The sequence below is a fragment of the Panicum virgatum genome, chromosome 4N (assembly GCF_016808335.1).
Source record: "Panicum virgatum strain AP13 chromosome 4N, P.virgatum_v5, whole genome shotgun sequence".
NCBI lineage: Eukaryota > Viridiplantae > Streptophyta > Magnoliopsida > Poales > Poaceae > Panicum > Panicum virgatum.
In genome coordinates this window covers 8,102,370-8,122,248 of record NC_053148.1, presented here as the reverse complement: position 1 = coordinate 8,122,248, position 19,879 = coordinate 8,102,370, and the positions used below count along the sequence as shown (strand labels likewise).

The following is a 19,879-nucleotide window of genomic DNA, read 5'->3' as shown; positions in this document are numbered from 1 at the left end:
ATTTGCAGCTGCAACTGAGCGATCACCAGGAAGGAAGTATTGTTAAACCACTGTAAACATACATAATAAGTTCAAAAGGTATACTAATGGTTTTAGAATAAAATCACATTGTCCTCAACTGAAGAAGAATTCACAATGCATTAATCGGTTCTAGTAGGAATTTAGCACAGAACTCACGGTTCATTCGTAAACAATTTTTTAGGACGCTAGAAATGTAAGCAACCACGAATTAGGCGCTAGGAACTCTAACATGATGACAATATCTAAAAATGAACAGTTATTTGTGCAAAGGGCAACAAATGTACAGCATCTGTTTCTCACGACACCAAGTTGGAAAGTTGTAATCAGAATGAGACAGGGAAATGAATCACATACAGGCTGATTCAAATTGCTATCTCCATTAACAGAGAAAAAAATTCAGTGCAGTTCCGAGACCAAGAACTTGGAGGTTTCCCCATAGTCGGCACTTCTCACAGCCAACGCAGTCCATAACTGCACTAATAAAGAAAATGTTGCAGTGGTAAGGAATCAAGTGGCATATATGCATGTTATGAACTAAAAACAGTGAAACCATGCCACAAACCTAATGTTTCTAAATTGCTTCTGAATGTCTTGCTTTAGCTCAGGAACATTGATGCCTTGACAGAGTTTCGCTTCATCAAAAGGTTTTGGGCATGCAGATCTCAACTTGGGATGGTAAACCAATTGCCTCACAAGAGATTGTGTTCTCAAGTCGTCTTCAGGATTGCCAGTACTGTACTCAGCCTGCTCACGATAATCTGCTGCCTGAAAGGTACCAAATAAAATCATTATGTGCTACAAACTTGCGAGAAAAAGAAACCTGAGAGTTTAATCTTTCACAGTAGTGTGTAAAAGCAAATGAATTAAATAAGGAAGAAAGGAACCTTTGTCACCGCTCAAAGAACAAACAGATAGGTGAAATACATATTTTGGACACGCTCTGGGTACTTCAGGACACGGTCATACAGCAAAGGATGGTTTTGTCCCCATTGTGATCATACATCAGAAATGGTCAAAACAATTATGAAACTTGGCCCAATAAACAACAACCAGATGGGTGCAATTTTTAGCACATATCAAGTTAGTAGATTAATCAAGAAGGTAATCGTAAGCAATGCGCACCGACTGACGAGTGATAGATAATTACTCATGCTCATGCTTGCTTTTTCCATACCTAGTAGTAGTAGCAGCACTAGCTTATACTCAGTCAAGCCTGTCATTTACTCTTGGGCGGCAAATGACTGTTGTGCATAGTAGCCGCTGCAAGTTGCAGCATGGTAGCAGTAGATGGCTGTACATGTAATAGTCATGGCTGCATTGTACTGTAGAGTCATGCCTTGTAAATTCTCACTATGACCGGTGTGTCTATAAAGAGGAGAGTAGCTGCAGCTCAGAGTCTTAAGCAGCTCCACTTTGTGTGCTCTTCCTGAGTCCTTCTTCCTCTCATCTTCTTCCTCTACCTGCAAGCAAGAGGGTGTTGTGTGTGTGAGGGAGTGCCAACAAGTGGTATCAGAGCTTGAGTGTTCGAGCTTGGTGGCCATGGCTTCCCTGGATCGTGAGCATGGGCGCGGGCGTTCTCAGGAGCGTGGCCGTGGGCGCCAGACGACGTACGTCGTGAAGAAGACGGTGCGGGACGTCGGCGGCGCGCAGTACCCCATGCTCACTCGCATGGACTATGCTGAGTGGGTGGTGCTGATGAAGGTGATGCTCAAGGCGAGGCGCCTATGGGCGGCGGTGACCGTGGGCACCGCTGACGAAGAAGACGACCAGTCGGCCATGAAGGCCATCCTCAAGTCCGTGCTGGCAGAGTACGCTGTCCCGCTCGGCGCCAAGGACTCCGCCAAGGAGGCGTGGGAAAGCCTGGAGACGATGCGGCTGGACGGCGACCGCATGCGCAAGGCGAAGGCGCAGCAGCTCAGGCGGGAGTACGAGGCGATCGCGTTCCGCGATGGAGAGGCCATCGAGGACATCGCGCTGCGGCTCACCTCACTGGTAAGCCAGCTAGCGCAGGTTGGCGTCGACATCGGAGAGGAGGAAGCGGTGGCCAAGTACCTGCGGGTCGTGTTGCCCCGGTTCGCGCAGATTGCGCTCTCAATCGAGACGCTGCTCGACTTGAGCACGCTCTCGATCGAGGACGTCACCGGGCGGCTCAAGGAGGTCGAGGACCGCGCGGAGGCCCCCGCCCGCACGACTGCCGGCGGCCAGATACTGCTCACGGAGGAGCAGTGGGCAGCGCGCCTGCGCGAGAGGAAGTAGGGGGAGGGCTCCTCTATTTCGCGCAGTGGCGGCGGAGGCGGCGCGCGCGGCAGGTGGCGCGGCAAGCCATGGAGGAAGGCAGAGGGCGCCTGCAAGGACGGCGGAGATCGTTCCGCCGACAAGGATCGTTGCCACAATTGTGGCAAGATCGGGCACTGGGCCCACGACTGCAAGGAGCCGCGGTGCCAGGAGTGGGCGCACCTCGCCCAGGATGACAAGGAAGAGCCTGCGCTGCTCATGGCGCGGGTCTGCGCCATCAACACCGAGGCAGAGGACCGCGGCGGGAGCGTCGAGCTCAACGAGCCGCGCGCACTGGTCAACCTCGGGCGAGCAGAGGAGGAGGCAGAGGAGCTGTGGTACCTCGACACCGGCGCGAGCAACCACATGACCGAGAACCATGCGGCCTTCTCCGAGCTCGACACCTTAGTCGTCGGCACCGTGAAGTTCGGAGAAAACTCCGGCGTCGACATCCAGGGGTGCGGCACGGTCATGTTCCAGTGCAAGAATGGCGAGCACAAGGCGCTGACGGATGTGTACTACATCCCCCAAGCTCCGGAGCAACATCGTCAGCATTGGCCAGCTCGACGAGCGAGGTTGCCAGGTGCTGATCGACGACGGCGTGCTCCGGATCAGGGACCGCGAGTGGAAGCTGCTCACTAAGGTCGAGCGTGGCAGGAATCGCCTCTACACCTTGGCCCGATGTGCTTGGCGGCAAGGTGCAAAGATGCGGTGTGGCGCTGGCACACGCGCTTCGGCCATTTGAGCTTCGATGCTCTGGCCAGGATGGCGTGGCAAGGCATGGTGCGAGGGCTGCCACTGATCGAGCATGCCGGTGAGCTGTGCGACAGCTGCCTTGCCGGGAAGCAGAGGAGGCTGCCGTTCCCCAAGAAGGCGAGCTACCGCGCTGGCGACACCCTCAAGCTCGTCCACGGCGACCTCTGCGGGCCAATCACGCTGGCAACGCACGGCGGACGGCGCTATTTCCTGCTCCTGGTGGACGACTGCAGCCGCTACATGTGGCTGCACCTGCTGTCGAGCAAGGACGAGGCGCCAACGGTGATCAAGGAGTTCCAGGCACAGGTGGAGACGGAGACGGGGAAGAAGCTACGCGTGCTGCGGACGGATCGCGGCGGCGAGTTCACCTCGGTCGAGTTCGGCCTCTACTGCGCGGGACAGGGCGTTGAACGCCACCTCACGGCGCCGTACTCGCCACAGTAGAACGGCGTCGTGGAGAGGAGGAATCAGACAGTGGTCGGCATGGCTAGGAGCATGTTGAAGGCCAAGAAGATGCCGGCAGCGTTCTGGGGCGAGGCGGTGAGCATGGCGGTGTTCATCCTGAACCGCGCGCCCACCAAGAGCCTGAAGGGCACGACGCCATTCGAGGCTTGGCACGGGAGGAAGCCGGACGTGTCCTTCCTCAGGACATTCGGCTGCGTCGGGCACGTGAAGAAGATGAAGCCCAACCTCGCCAAGCTGAAAGACAGGAGCACTCCCATGGTGTTCCTAGGGTATGAGCGCGGGAGCAAGGCTTATCGGCTCTACGACCCGGCCAGCAGCAAGGTGGTCATGTCCCGCGACGTCATCTTCGACGAGGCGGCGTGCTGGGGCTGGGAGTCTGGCGATGGGGAAGCGACGCCAGGCGGCCTGAGCAGCTCTCTCACCGTCGAGTACATGGTGTACTCCGGTGCGGGGGAGCTGGCTCACGACGAAGGGGAAGCAACACCCTCGAGTGCGACACAGGGGGGACCCTCGAGCGAATTGCAGGGGACACCATCGAGAGTGGCACAGGGGGCTCCCTCGAGCGAGTCGCAGAGGACACCCTCGAGTGCGACACAGGGGGCACCCTCGAGCGAGGCGCAGGGGGCACACTCGAGCGAGGCGTAGGAGGCACCCTCGAGAGCGGCACAGGTTACCCTCGAGCGAGGCGCAGGTGACACCCTTGAGAGCGGGGTAGGGGACTCCGATCTCCGCCGCAACAAGCACCATTTCGTCGATTCGCTTCGTTACGCCTCCGCCGAGCGCCTCCCCGAACATCGACGCCGATTACTCTGGCGAGCCACTCCGATTCCGTCTGGTGGATGACATCGTTGGCATGGGGAGTCCGCCAGGGCAGGCGGCCCATGGGCTGGACGACCTCGAGCTGCATCCGGGCAGCGCAGAGGAGCCACCAAACTTCGCCACAGCAGAACAGGAGGCACGCTAGCGGGCGGCGATGCTGGAGGAGATGGTGGCGGTTGAGGAAAACCGCACGTGGGAGCTGGTGGATCCGCCAGCCGGTTGCCGGCCAATTGGGCTCAAGTGGGTGTTCAAGGTGAAGCAGAACGAGCGCGGTGAGGTGGTGCGGCACAAGGCGCGGCTCGTCGCCAAGGGATTCGTACAGTGCGAGGGCATCGACTTCGAGGAAGTCTTTGCGCCGGTGGCGCGCATGGAGTCCGTGCGCTTGCTGTTGGCGCTGGCGGCGGTGAGGTGCTGGAAGGTCCATCACCTGGACGTGAAATCGGCATTCCTCAATGGAGAGCTCGCCGACGAGGTGTACGTGCAGCAGCCACCGGGATTTGTCATCGTCGGCGAGGAGCACAGGGTGCTCCGCCTGCGCAAGGCCCTTGAAAGGACCGGTAGCGCGCTCTAGCCTAAGAGGGGGAGGGGGTGAATTAGGCAACTCAAAACTTAGACCTATGATTCCAACTAGTTTGCACAAAATTAAACTAAAACAAGCTATCTAGATGTGCAACTGTGGTTGTTCTAGTGTGAAACCCCTATCCCAAAAGAGTTTAGCAAGATATAGCATTTCCTATCAAGAAATTACTCTATGAAAGTAAATGCATACAAATTGCTAGTATGAAATGTGGAAGCTTAAAGAGCGGGATAGGAAATATCAAACTCTTGACGCGGGTATTTATCCCGTGGTTCGGTTAGCCACAAAGGCACACCTACATCCACGTTGTTGTAGCACTCACTAAGAGTATTGCTATTCGGCCACCAAGTCTCTTCCGTGAACACAATCACGGTCACCTTGGCCCCGGGTTCCACTAAGAAGCTTCTCCACAAAGGATGGGGGTCTCCACGTCCCCCGCACAAAGATGTCGTCGCCGCTCCACACAAAGTCGGAGGGTCGATGACATTGCCGGCGAGCCTTCAAAGCTCCAAAGTGCCGGCGCACCGAAATCTTCTTTTGGTTCAGTCAGGAACCATAGCACAAAGGCTCTAGGCCTTGCAAACTCACTCACTAAGAGTTATCCTTTACACAACACTCTCAAAGTGTACTAAGGGCTAAGGATATGATCACTATGCTCTTGTATGGCTTGGAGGTGTTTTTGAATATGTGTGGGAAGTCTAGCAACTCCAGCGAGCTTCAAATGGCCGGGGTGAGGCGTATATATAGGCCACCAAGTCTTATAGCCGTTGCTCCAACGGTCAGCAGAAAATCTGCGTATCATCGGATGAACCGATGCCTCTGGCTGGGGTAGCGTCGGTTCATCCGGTCACTCATAACCCGAAGTAGCCGTTGAACTCCTGGCAGCTGACATCAGTACACCGATGGTATGCACCGATGCTTCACCGGTTCAACCGGTGCTGAAGACTTGGCTCTTGCGCGACTTGCATCGTCTCTGGAACATAGTATGTCCAATGCACCGATGCCTGTCGTGATGCCGTCGGTTCAACCGGTGCTTCACAAACACCAGGGCGTCGGATCTTCCGACAACCATCGGATGCACCGATGCTTAGGCATCGGTTAAACCGGTGATACTAAAGTATCTCTGTCTTGATTTCTTTGACTTGGTTTTCTTCACGGTCTCTTCAATTCTTGTCCTTTGGACCGAAGAGCTTTCAGGGGCGGCCCTTCGGGCCTAGCTATGCTTATCTTCTCTTTGTCATCACTTGAACCTAAAAGGCTGAGAATGGTCATCTTAACAATCATATTAGTCCAATTGATTTCGTTGTCATTCGATCACCAAAATCATTCGAAATGACATAAATGGTGCCATGTTCGTTAAATGGTGCAAGGGAAGGAGGGGCCGCCGGCAGGCCGGAGCGTTGACGCCATGGGAGAGGGTGGGAGGACGGACGAGGAAGGGGGGGCGAATCCGGTGGCCGGAGAGAGAGAGGGGGGCGGACGTGGCCGCCGGAGAGAGGAGGCGAGGGAGGGAGGAGAGTGGGCCACCGCCGCCGCCGGGGTCTTGTGCCTGCCACGCCGCTAGGAAACGCGGCCGTGGAGGAGACGGTCGAGGCCGAGCTCCGACCGGGGCGACAACGGGAGCTGCGGCCGAACTCCGCCCACCGGTGGAGGCCGACCTCCGCCCGCCGTGACGCCGGGAGCCGCTCGGCCTCGGCACAGCGAGCCACGCGGAGGCCAGTGGTGTTGCGGAATGGAGGGGCGCCGTTAGCGGTGTGGGAGATTAAGGCTAGGGCTCGAGGGCTCCATGACCACCGCCGCCGCGCAGGGAGAATGGAGAGATAGAATGGCGAGGGAGTGACCGAGCGAGGCCGTGGGTTCACTAAAGATGAGCAGGGACGGACGCCGGAAGTCGGTGTGAAAGAAGATGAGCAGGACGGACGCCGGAAGTCAGTGTGAAAGGAAGAAAGAGGGACGCGGGAAGTCTATGCGAAAGGAAGAAAGAGGGACGCGAAAGTTAGTGTAAAAGGAAGAGCGACCGACACAGTTGGAAACGCAGTCTGAAAGAGAGACGATGATGGCAGGCGCAGCATGGATTTCCCGGACGCATGAGAACCGCAGATATGAGATCGGACGAACGGCAGAAATTGAGCCGACGTGGATGCCCTCCCGCGCGCATAGCTCCTCCGTTTTCATCTATAGAGATGAGCAGGACGGACGCCGGAAGTCAGTGTGAAAGGAAGAAAGAGGGACGCGGGAAGTCATGTGAAAGGAAGAAAGAGGGACGCAAAAGTCAGTGTGAAAGAAAGAGCGACTGACACAGCTGGAAACGCGGTCTGAAAGAGAGACGATGACGGCAGGTGCAGCATGGATTTCCCGGACGTATGAGAACTGCAGATACGAGATCAGACGAACGACAGAAATTGAGCCGACGTGGATGCCCTCCCTGCACGCATAACTCCTCGCTTTCATCTATAGAGATTAGATCGACTAGTGGACTGTATTGGTCTACCACCGTCGTCCAGTAGTCAGCTGCATGGGCCGCCTGCGTTTCGGCCGGCTCCCACGAGCCGCGACTCTTTTGTTGGCGTAAATAAACAGACAGACTCGCACAAGTCAAGACGTCACTGACTCCATTGTCTTTTGATAATCCTAATTCACATTGACACAATGATAAAAAAAACAACCTTACTTATCATATAATAAATGCAACATAGATATTTTAGCTGGTCCTTCAATATATTTGAGTTTTGAAATAGAATTATCAAAAAGAGAACGGAGGGAGTACCTCATAAAGAAACAAGTCACGACGTCACCGGCTGACGTATTCTCCGTTTCCCAGTCGTGACGCTTGCATCGAATATGCACAACAAGACAAGGAAAAGAGCCTTTTGTCCCTCGATAAAAAAAAAGAAAAAGAGATCGGCTTCGGATGGTCAATGATGCTCCGCCCCCGCCGTTTATGACTTTCCGTGATCCGCCTGCCAGCTGCGGTAGCTGCGAATGAAAACCGAATGGTAAGCTACCCCCGTCACTTTGACCACTGGAGTAGTAATTTTTTCTCGAACAATCACAGGAGTAGTAATTTCGTGCCGAAGCTAACGGTAACCAAAGGAAGTGAATTCCGATGCATCAGGCGACAACTGAACTGGATCTGGATGCAGGCACGAGCCAGTGGAGAACCAATTGCTACACAACAAGGCAAGTCCGGAGCTGAAGCATACTAGCACAGATACTCGGCTCACAAATAGTTTAGTTTTACACAACATCTGGGGTGCGGTGCGGAAGCGGGAAGTAGAACATCTACTTACAGTGTACTAGTAATCCGGTGTAGCACGATCCGTGTCGGCGCGTACACGACGGCACAGTCATCGAGCAGAGAGAGAGAGTGAGAGCTTCCCGGCGGCTCCCGCCATCCGCCTGGCGCGGGATGACGACAAGGGGGCAGGGCCAGGCGAGGGTGAAGACGGCGACTGTTGGAAAACTTGACACCGACGGTGACCGGCGAGGGCCCCGGCGATCGCTCTGTGGTGCACTAACGCGAACACAAAACTGCGAAACTTTGCGCTGCGAGCGCTGCAGCCTTTTCGGTTTTCTCTTCCTTTTATTAGGGAAAACAAAGAACATGACGGTGACCACGGGAGCCACCGGCCGACGCGCGTCATGATCCGAAATCGACGTGCGCCGTCCCCCACGTCTGATCATGCCGCGCGACGCGGACGCGCCCGGCGTGAACGAGCACGCCTCAGGCTCAACCACCTCATGCTTCCTATTTACACCGCATGCCTGACTCATTTTACAAGAATTGGAGTAAAATGCAGCTAACTAAGCTAAATAGCAAAAGCACGACAGACTTATTCAGCTAACAGCGGCGGCCAGGGAGGATGGCTCGCCGAGGCGCCGCGTGCCAGTGGCGCGGCGCCGGGCGCAGGGGCAGCGTCGCCGCCACCACCGACGGCGGCGGCATTGTTGCGCGTCCTGCGGTAGAAGAGGACGACACGCAGCGTGGCGCCGACGACGATAGCGATGGTGACGGCGACGGCAAAGCCGGGAGAGAGGCGCAGGGCGTCGAGGCCTCCGCGCGCGCCGACCGCGGCTGCTGCTGCGGCGGCGACTACGGCTAGGAGGGGCAGGCCGACGAAGCGCTCCGCGTGCGCGTGGCGTGCCGTCGCGTCGCGCTCAGCAGTGGCGGCGCGGCCGCGCGCATTCCAACGCTCGCGGAAGACGCGGAGGAGGTAGGCCGCGGCCGTGGCGGCGATGACGACAAGGGCGCCGATGGGGTAGTTCTTGGCGGCGGAGTCGGCGAGCAGGCGGACGGAGCCCAGGCCGCCGGGGGCGACGACGAGGCACGCGGCGACGAGCGACGCCGCGGCGAGGGACAGCAGCAGGGTGGTGAGGGCGAGGGGGTCCGCGCCGGCTCCTGCGGGCGCCTTGCGGACGAAGCGCGCGAGCAGCACGGCGCCGCGAATCTGGGCGGTGGCGACGGTCAGCGCGAAGAGGCAGATGGCGATGTCGGCGACGGGGTTCCGCCCGGCGACCGCGAGCAGGAGGCGCAGCCCGTCGGGCCCGCCCAACGCCCCGGCGCCGAGCGCCAGGACGACGATCCCCGGCACGGCGCCCGCCATGGCCTCGTCCACCAACCAAACATCCGCTCTGAGTAATCCCGTTGGATGGATACAAATTCCGCTGGTTGCTCTCTAGGAGGAGTTTTATAGATAGACGTGTCGGTGCGCTGCACGCCCCGCGGTTACGTGTGCCCCGCGCTAGCCGCTAGTACGTGCCGATCAAGCGTGTGCCGCAGCGGGCACGAAGACGGACCAGTCATTCCGGTTCGACCCGGGCAGCGGCCCAAAACCTGTGCCGGATCCATTTCCTCCCGGGGGCATCACTTGCTTCCAATCCAAGATGGAAGAAAGCAGGCGCATCAGTTTTACGTTGTAAGTCATTCGATCTTTCTTGAATAGTTAGAATATTTTTGAATTTAATCAATTTTATACAAATAAAATTTTACTTGAAGAGTAACATTTATATACTAAATAAGTATCATTACATTTTTCGTTAAATATACTTTCATAGTATATATATTTTATGTTATATTTTTTTGTAATTTTTCTAGCATAATTTTGACTAAACATAAAAACAGTTTGATTGTCCAAAAAAATTCGAATGACTTACAGTTTAAAAACGGAGGGAGTAGCTAATACTACCCGTCTAACAAATTTCGCGCCCCGCGATTCCTGCAGCTCCAAACGAATTAGAAGAATCGCGCATTTTGCTAGTACTCGTTGCTTGAGAGCATGCCAAACTTTGGGATCAGCTTGAATCCTCGATCGCGTGTTTCTGAACTGAAGCATGATGTGGACTTCTTTGAATAAATCCATCGCGTCGGGGCCTTCCCTCTCGGCCGCTCGCCAGTGGACCAGTCCCGCGACCCCGCCGCCCGGTCGCCGGCCGCCGTCGCTGTCACAGATAAGACGTCAAAGCCCAGGGTTAGCTACCTGAATGGTTGTCAAAAAGCACATCATTACGACCTACAAACATACCTCTGAAAATATGGCCTAACATAGTGTACTATTCCCAACTAAAATTTGGTACTTTGTTTTCTTTTTTAATATCCTGTTCAGCGAATTCCTAAGCATATGAGAAACTGAAAGAGATGGACTAATATTAAAAACAACTTACATCAATCTTCAAATAAATTTAGAGAACTGGCAATAAAAAAAGGTGTTGTATTGACTCATTTGAATTATAGAAGCAACACTTTACACTACTCCAGCGCCCCCCATCACCGCCGGTTCAAAATGGCTATCACCGCCGGTTTAGGGGGTGTTGAATTTAAGTCGATGGTGATGGGAGAGGCCGTGATGGAAGGCACATCACCGCCGGTTCATAAATCGTTGGTGATGAGTCCATCAACCGTTGGTGATGGGTCCTCATCACCGCCGGTTTGTTTCTTGAACCGGCGGTGAAGACCTTTTTCCCATAAAAAATATTCATATATTAATATTGCACCACCACTACAGCATATAAGCATATATAATTGTAACCGTAGAATTCAACTAAACAGCTCGTACATCAAGATTCAATGGAAGTCCATACGTCATGATTAAACGAAAGAGTCCATACATCAAAATTAAAATGAGGAGTCAATACATCGAGATTAAAACAAAGAGCCCATACACCAAAGATATTGTAATATTTGATAAGAATGAAGTCCATACACCAAATATATTGTAATGTTTAATAAGAACGATACGATACGATCTATGTATGACACCTAGATTATGTGTACTTTGCTCCACCACCTTGACAGGAGCAACGGGCTCACCTAATTCATCGAGCTCGGTAATAAGAGACCGACCCTTGGGAATCTTGTTCCGACCTTGTTTGGGCCTACATGCAACTGATGTCGTGGTCTCTTCCTCATTCTGAGCTGGCACCTGCATATATATTAAACAGTTATTTCCTACAATTGATACAATTAGATGAGCTCACATATATGCGAAATGAATTACCTCATCATTGCCATTGAGGTTTAAGTATGCAGAAGGGCTTCCATCCCCTTCTCCACCCTCACCATTACAATAGGCCCCTCCATCATTCTCCGCATTAATCTCAGCTTGTTTCCCACGACAAGACTTGAATCATGAAAATCACCCTATTATGCATGCATATGAGTAAAGAAGCTTGGTTTGCTCAAATTCCATTTTTGTATGGCAAATCATAGAAAGGACAAGTAGGATTTGAGTGTGATTGTGTTGGCCTCACCAAAAACATTACCAAGTTTCTGTTAAAAATATATCATAATATCCTTTCAAAGACCAACACAATGTCACAGCACCAAGTCAACATGTTCATCCCAAAAAAAAAAGCAATGACACCCCACGAACAAAAAAAGAAGGCAACACAGGATTCCCAAAAATTGTCCATAATATATTTCTGTTCTAATTAGTACCCCAGAAATAGATAAATTAATATTGTGCTTCTGTGTCTAAACCTAATACTGTGATATTTCAGAGCTGCTGTTGGCCTTGCTGCCCTCCCTGTCCCTTGTGGCAGGTTCCCATCCATCAGTTTAGGACAAACTTGCATATACTATCAATTTGTGTGGTTTCTTAATCTCATGAAATAGTGATCTCTTCTAACAAACAGTAACAAACAGATCTCACAGGGAAGAAGTAAAATGAGCATCACTATCATTTCAGCAGCAGCAAACTATTTGATACATTTGGCCTCGAAGCAGCATCACTATCACAGTAACAAACTAGATTAACCCAGAGAAACAGCAGCTGTTGTGACTTGTGAGAGCTGGATAGGGGAGGGAAGGTAGCAGAGGGAGCAGCGTGGCGGACTCTTTGGATAGCAGTGGCTCCCTGTGCATTTATTATCTGCACAAAAAGACTATACAGGTATACTCTTTTACTCAAGACTCTCGTCAGCAATCTGCACATGAGAAAAGGATTGCAAGAGCTGCTGCCGAAGCTCTATTCATGGTTATTGGGAGACAACACAGGAGCTACATCTATGGCCGGGGCGACGACCACGAGTCAAGGACCGAACGGATGATGCATAAACAATTTATACACAAACTATTTCAGAGGTCCTCATTCTATTTCTTCAGTAAAAATTATATGTATAGGAAGAGCATCGAAATAGCCAAAACTGATGAATTAGGGAACCGTCTCCTGATCCTGAACCAATTTGATTTAAGAAAGATGGTGCAATCCTAGATCAATTAAAGGACGCTAGCACAAATCGATGTCCAGGCCAACGAGATTGGTGGGAGGGGGGTTACCTAAGGATTACCTTGATCTAGATTAAGATGCAGGCACGTCAAGGAGCGGAGGAGCGAGTAGGAGGCCGAACCTCCTCACGACGGCGGCAGGACAACTCCTCGCAACGGCGGCGCGGCAGCTCCTCGCGGGGGCGGCGCTGGCGTCGAGGGAGACTCCGGGACTCAGGGACGGCGGCGCGTGCGGCATGGGTCATCGGCGCGGGGGCTCAGGGATGGCGGTGCGTCAGGTGCTCGGGGTGGGGGCTGCACCTCTGCACGGGATGGTGGCCGGCGCAAGCAGGGCCGGCGGCCGTAGCGGGACCTCCTCGGAGGCGCTGGTGGGCGAAAAAGGTTTTTTATATAAACCTGTATTATAGGTTAAAGAAAATGCACATCCGCACCGTGCATGTACACGAACCCACTGGAAGGTTACAGAGGGGGACAACTGTCCCAACTTTTTGCACAAAAGATCCTAACACAAAATAAATTACAACGAGGTCCACTGGATCTTCTGCGCCTCCTGACCACCACCACCGTCGTCCTCCTCCGTCAACGCTGAAGCCATGGCCGGAGGAAGAAGCTGACAGCAGCACCACCGAAGCTAGCAGAAACCCCATTGCACACTGGCTTTGGAAAGAACCGCAATAGATGAACTCCATGAAGGAACCTCGGTCGGGGACGCACCCCGGGCTTCTGTAGCCATGGATCAGTGCTTCGCGCTGACAAGCAGCAAGAAAGAAGCACCGAACCAGCCACCTCGTCGCCCACGAACCCACAGCTTCCCCTCTGCAAAACTCTACCGACGCACGAACCACCGGAGAGCAGCTTCCAAGAAAGAGGTCAACAAGAACGGAGAATGAACCTGCTGCCGCAAGTCGCCACCCCGAATCAAGAGACCCCTCCCTCACAGGCCTCTCACCGGCGCGGAAGCGAACACCGGCGAAGCGGAGACAAGGCCGGAGGGACTTATTCCACGGCTGCGCCGCCGCCGCCGCCTCGCCGCCGTCACCCGGAAACCATACCCTAGATAACCTAGGACCTAAACTACAACCTAATCTACACCGCCCAGTAGAGAACCGGAGATCCCCCTCGCATCCGAGGCCCAGAGGGCCACCGGAGGCGACGGGGATCAACGGCCTCGCCGGCGGGAGCACGGGGAACTCCCCTCTCGCCTCGCTCAACTGTAGCAGACGGGAGGAGAAGAAAGGGGAAGAGAGGAGGTTCGATTGGAACCTGGACGGAAGAACAAGATTTTGGGAGGCAGCAAGGCGTGCACGAGCTTATTTTGGGGGGGGGGGGGGCGAGGTGTGGGGGGGGGGCGTCAGGTCCAGCTCCCACCCGGCGGTGACGAGGCTCTTCACCGTCGGGCCTAGCCCAGACCCAGCGGTGATAGGGGTCTTTACCGCCGGGTGCAGTTGATCCTGTGGTGATATAGATTTTTTTAAAAAATAAACAGTGATATAGTTTTAAGCTGCAATTAGATATTGATATAATTCATATAAAATCTATCTAATAATACTTTAATGGATAAATATAATTAGACACTAACGTAATTAGATAAATGTCCATCCAATGGATCTAAGCAAATACAAAAACAGTACTTTAATGGAGGTATGTATATATATAAAAATAGTTCTACTAGCACATATAATCAATAAGAAGTGCAGGCATATAATTAATAAAAATACTTCACATCACTCTACATATTACATAGATTAAGTGGCACATAAATATAGAAAAGGTACTTAATAAAAATACTTCACACCACTCTACATTTTGTACTGAACAGACTTATCACCGCCGGTTCGTGTTACGAACCGGCGGTGATGAGGTGCATCACAGTTGGTTCCAACGGCTGCTACGGCCACTAACTTTGGAACCGGCGGTGATGAGGCATCACCGCCGATTTATTTTGAACCGGCAGTGATAGTCCGTTTGCAATAGCTAGTTCTCTAGTAGTGTTAGATTACCTCTTCATAGTCTCTTAGCTAAATTATCTTTGGGACGGACTACGGACTGCTCCATTATGTAAGTGCCATATGAGCAATCTTTATCTTTATCAGAGTAAGTTTCAGTTTTCAAATGTAGAAATTACTTGGATAACCATATGATTTATCAGCTCTTGTACATAGATTGAGTTGTGAATATGTAACGGCCAGCTAGCAAAAGGCATCTAGTTGTCCATCTATCTATTATTTTATTATTTGGTCAACAAACAGAGTCTCCACGTTCGCTCTCAAGTACTAGAAATTTCCATGTTAATCAGAGAAAAATAAAAAAATAAAAATTACCCACCACTGCCATTATGATAAAAATTACCCTAAAATACTCATGTGGCTAATTAAAAATCACCCACCACTACCATTATGATAAAAATTAGCCTAAAATACCTCTATGCCTAATTAAAACTCACCCACCAATGCCATTATGAAAAATCTCTATCTCTATTTCTATCTCTATCTCTATCTCTATATCTCTATATATACTACTAAAAAGAGACTAACAGTGATGTTTTTTCGTCTACATCGTCGCCCCCTCCTTTTGGTGAAACCTGCGACGGTCCAGATGCTCCGAGCGATCACCCCGATCAATCTGAGCCGCTCCTACACCCTCCCCGAGACCCCGACCCATCTCCCACCCAGGGTTAAAAAAACCGCTGGGAACCGGACCGGTTACCGCGGTTACCGGTCTAACCGGCCCGGACCGGTTCCGGTTCCGGCCGGTTCAAACCGGGCCCAAATTCAAATTTTAAATTTGAATTCTAAAAAATGGAAAAATCCCCAAAAAATCTTAAAAATACTTCAAGTTGTGACGAATTTAATGATGTCAATTTTTTTCAAATATTCGTTCATTTAGTATACTTTGCGAGCATTTGAAGTTAAACAAAAAAAACGTGCATACAAAAATATACAAATACAATGTAAAAGTAGTAAAAAAAGGGTTGGAGGGTTCATTTAGGCTAAAACATGTTATACAAACATTCATTTAGTATATTTTGCGGATATTTGAATTTAAACAAAAAAAGAAAAAAAATTGAATTTAGCGGGTTACCAGTCAAACCGACCGGTTACCGGTCAAACCTGACCGGTAAACCGGTCTAACCGGCCGGTTAGCCGTTCGAAACCGGTATAACTGCGGGTTTCGAATTCAAATTTGAGTTTGACCGGTTTTTACCGGTAACCGGTCAAACCGGACCGGTTAGCCGGAACCGGACGCCGGCGGTTCGGTCCGGTCGGTCGATCCTAACCACCCCGCCTTCGTACGTCCCCCGCCCCCTCCAGTCTCTCCTAGTCTCCTTACGAAAAAAACGACGCCCCCCTCCCCTACGCCGCCGCCGCTCCGGCGCTCCCCGTCTCTGACCACTGTCCGCGACGCCCCTCCTCTCCGACTCCTCTGCCGCGAGAGCCATGGCCGCCCGCCTCCACCATACCGCCAGGGCGCTAGCCACGCACGCGCTCGGCACCTCCCTCACGTAAGTGCGGCTGCCTGCGATCTAATCGGCTCCCCGTTTCGACGCTCCCTTACTCACAGAGATGCTCACCGATGGCCCACCATGCATTTGATCTTCTTCCGTCTTCCAGTTGCAGGCCGCCGCCGTACCTCCGCAGATGACGATGTCGATACAGGAGCGCGCCGCCGCTGCGTGGGGTTCGTGGATCGGCCACCATGGTTCCTGCCTGACTGCCTCAACCGTCGCCGCTGTGCGCTGGGCAGTGCGTCTGATTTTTTTCCCGCGGTCTGTGGCCCTCTCCGCCCTGCCCCCGCTCCATCTCGGCGAGTGCCACCGCCGTGCGCCATTTGGGGGCGGCCATCCCCGGGGTTCCTCCTCCGCATCCGTGTTCACCGCCCCACCCCTCCTCGCTGAGATCCCCACACGACGATCTCCGCTCCCCAACCTCCATGGATGAAGTTTCTAATCGATCATGGCAGATGCTATTTTCTGCCGATGCCGATTCAATCCATTGAGTTCCTTGCCAATCCATTCAATCCATGGCCAATCCGATTGATGGTGAGTTCTTGTCGATCCATTTGATGGTGAGTTCTAACCGATCCAATACATTCAATAGATTTTGACCAATTAAATTTTCTGGCCGATTCAATCCATCTCTAAATTGAAATGTGTTCAATTTTTCTAGCCAATCCAACTGAGGGTGCGAATAATCCAGCTGATCCATACATGTTAATCCAGTTCCACGTCATCGTGTTCATCTACCATACAATTTGATTCTGTTGCATTGTTGTACTGAACCAAGTATTTGCTCGTCAAGCCACTGTAAACCAAGCCGTGTGTGGATAGAAACTCATTTGAAATGATGTACAAGTACATCAGTCAAGCATATGTAAATCTATTTTTTCTACTTCCTGACTGCATCGATTTGTGCATTTCTCATGGTGGTGGCTGCAGTGTATTGAGCATAGAAATTATTTCCTATTCGCAAAAAAACACAAATATGTTTGATTTATATTACTTCTGTTTATCTGGAATGGTAGTGAGATGTTTTGGCCTTGACAAGTTTGTACAGATTCAATTGTTGTATTTTCTGTCAGAGGGGAGCAACGTCTATATGGGAGATAAACACTTGATTGCATGTTCTTGATTTTGCCTTTGTATAAACTATTACGCTGTCAACATGGAGCTTTGATTTTTATGATGCATTCTGCTCCATTTCTCATTTTTCATATAATACACAGGCACTTCCCCAATTGAGATGGAGTACATGACTGGATGGATGGTTTTAGCAAGCACAATATGCTGAGGGCCGCGTATGCTATCATCTGGGAGGTAGGAGCAGGTGTCCACTTGTAAACTGAGGGGCTTCAGCACCGAAGGTCCTTTTGCTTGTCTCTTACGTTCCACTTTGTAAATTGCATCTGCTTTGCTTTGTCGAGGACTGATGAGTGATGGTCGAACTGCAGCACTAATTTTAACACATAAATGGGACAGTGAGAATTTACCAAGTGACAGCATGATTCTGGGCATACTCACTTGTGCATTCAACACTCCAGCCAACTGTTGGTCTTGTGTTCACTCAACAATCCTTGGCATTATTCATTAGCCTAAGGTATTCCTTGCCAATTAAACCTATGTATGCTACAACAAATTTTGTATTCTCTGGTTTGATCTCCTTGTGGATCTGCATTCTTCTAATTTTCATGCCTTGTCAACTACCAATGTCACAGTGCTTCCTACCATTTATCTGGATGTTTAGTACCAAAGCTATGTCTTCAATATCTCAGGCATCTATAGTTCTCTGTTCATTTCTCTGCTTATTAAAGCCTCAAGATATACAAGGTCTGAAGGTCCCATATGAAGTGCCAGTCTGTTGATTCTGCATCTATTTTCACCTTTTAATGCTTGTTGCGACAGAGAATGAAAATTGATGGTTCCAAAGCATTGCAGAAGTCAGCTTAAGATGTCAAAATTGCGAGAAAAATGTTCTATTTCTGATGGCAGCCTAGGACTCTAGGAGCGCACCAGTTGAGCCTATTCATGAAGCCTTTGGGTTGGGACTACAGTAACAGGGTGAATTTCTCCTTCGCTAGGTCTACGGCGATGCTGGGAGATAAAATGTTATATAGTGCTTCTGATTTGATAGAATCCTATATATTATCTATCTACATGTTCATGGTCTGGGTATGTGTTCAGTCCTTCTACTCTATTAGTAACAAGTGTTCTTTATTTTCAGTGTGAACAGAGCTTCAGAACTTTCAGTGTCAAAACAAAGATTCAGACTAAGGTACATGTTACTGTTGAATTCTTATTGATCATTAAAATATAAATATAAAGCTTATTTAAATATTTGAAAAATACTAATGCAGCGTCAGGGGGTGCAAATGTAGGCTTTTGTCATTGTGCGTAGTTTGCAGAATGCACAATGAGATGGTGGATCCCAAGATAAATTAGACAAGTTTAGATTGTAGTTCGTTTTCTAGGGATTATGCCATCAACATGATTTTTTTTTGTTAAGCATGTCAAGAAATTCATAATTGAATTTCTTGATATATATTGATGCATTATTGTTTGATCGATGATATGTACTTTTGGAGAATGTCTGAGTAATTTTTTAAATTCTAGATTATGCAATGGTCAAAACTGCTTGTTTATAATTATCTTTAAAGTGGTTATATGTTTGGAAATTCTAAAATTTCAGAACATACCCACACATATACGACGTTCGTCTTGCCCAAGTGTTGTTACATGATTGGTATTGAATGTACCTACACATATATGACCATGCTGTTTAAGCAAAATTAGATTGATGCTTTGTAGAGAATTTATTTTACCCGTAGCAACGCACGGGTATACACCTATTAAATATATATATTGTTAACAAAAACTAAAACTAACAACAATCAATCAAAATAAAACAAATATAAGAATAATTATATGCATAATATTATTAAAGCTCAACAAATCAAATTGTTATTATAGGTAGATCATATTTGAATTGTTTTAACCAACAATAAGACATAATTTATGATAATGAACATGATGATGATGTATGGTAAAAAATATAGTATAATTTTTGAGTAAGAATAACAACAATCCATCGAAATAAAACAAAAATAAGAATAATTATATGCATAATATTATTAAAGCTCAACAAATCGAATTATTATTATAGGTAGATCATATTTGAATTGTTTTAACCAACAATAAGACAAAATTTACGATAATAAACAGGGTGATGTATGGTAAAAAAAATAGTATAATCTTTAAGTAAGAATACAATGACATGCGAATTTTTGAATTTTCAATACCAGCCGCTCAAATGCGCGGGCTATACGCCTAGTTAAGTTGTATATTTGCAACTAGTTTAAATTATACTACTTTGCTAGCTTGTTATCCATTAAGACTCTACGGAATAGATGTTTGGCGGAACGGAGATGAGAACTATCGCTACGGTAACTCTAGGAACCCACGTAAGCTCATAAGCATGCAAAAGCACGGGTATGTGATCCGATCTGGCCGTTGTTTACACGAAGACCCTGCGTGAGCGCTATGCGAGGAAAAGAGCACTGGAAGCACGCACTGGAGCCCAGAATCTGAACAGTACTTTCACCTCTCCAAACCTATTGAGACTCAAATTCGGACGAGTTTCGCCATCGGAACAAGAATCGTTGCCGGAAGGAGAAAAAAAAGAGTGATGCGATTACACTTGACTTGAGCTGCACGGCATGGTCCAACTACCATGTCCATGGAACATGAACAC

The 19,879-nt window shown here is 50.1% G+C and overlaps 1 protein-coding gene and 3 long non-coding RNA genes across 8 annotated transcripts; 1 reads left to right on the top strand and 3 right to left on the bottom strand.

Moving 5' to 3' along the window:
* Nucleotides 1–3: 3 nt before the first annotated feature.
* On the bottom strand, nucleotides 4–1,709 carry LOC120671530. Its single transcript, XR_005673668.1, has 3 exons — nucleotides 906–1,709; nucleotides 584–786; nucleotides 4–497 (listed from the first exon to the last, which is right to left on the bottom strand). It is a non-coding gene; the product is annotated as an uncharacterized LOC120671530 (long non-coding RNA).
* Nucleotides 1,710–8,444: 6,735 nt separating this feature from the next.
* LOC120671414 lies at nucleotides 8,445–9,543 on the bottom strand. Its single transcript, XM_039951725.1, has one exon. It carries the CDS (start codon nucleotides 9,514–9,516, stop codon nucleotides 8,746–8,748), a length of 771 nt encoding a protein of 256 aa, XP_039807659.1. The 5' UTR covers nucleotides 9,517–9,543; the 3' UTR covers nucleotides 8,445–8,745.
* Nucleotides 9,544–10,972: 1,429 nt separating this feature from the next.
* On the bottom strand, nucleotides 10,973–13,014 carry LOC120671312. The gene is made up of 3 exons (XR_005673579.1): nucleotides 12,698–13,014; nucleotides 11,407–11,549; nucleotides 10,973–11,331 (listed from the first exon to the last, which is right to left on the bottom strand). It is a non-coding gene; the product is annotated as an uncharacterized LOC120671312 (long non-coding RNA).
* Nucleotides 13,015–15,995: 2,981 nt separating this feature from the next.
* On the top strand, nucleotides 15,996–18,770 carry LOC120670895. 5 transcript variants are annotated; one of them, XR_005673420.1, is made up of 5 exons: nucleotides 15,996–16,137; nucleotides 16,247–16,700; nucleotides 17,358–17,495; nucleotides 17,583–18,403; nucleotides 18,486–18,770. It is a non-coding gene; the product is annotated as an uncharacterized LOC120670895 (long non-coding RNA). The 5 variants fall into 5 exon arrangements; XR_005673421.1 differs by having other exon boundaries at nucleotides 16,247–16,674; nucleotides 17,358–18,403; XR_005673422.1 differs by having other exon boundaries at nucleotides 17,358–18,403; nucleotides 18,507–18,770.
* The last annotated feature ends 1,109 nt before the right edge of the window (nucleotides 18,771–19,879 follow it).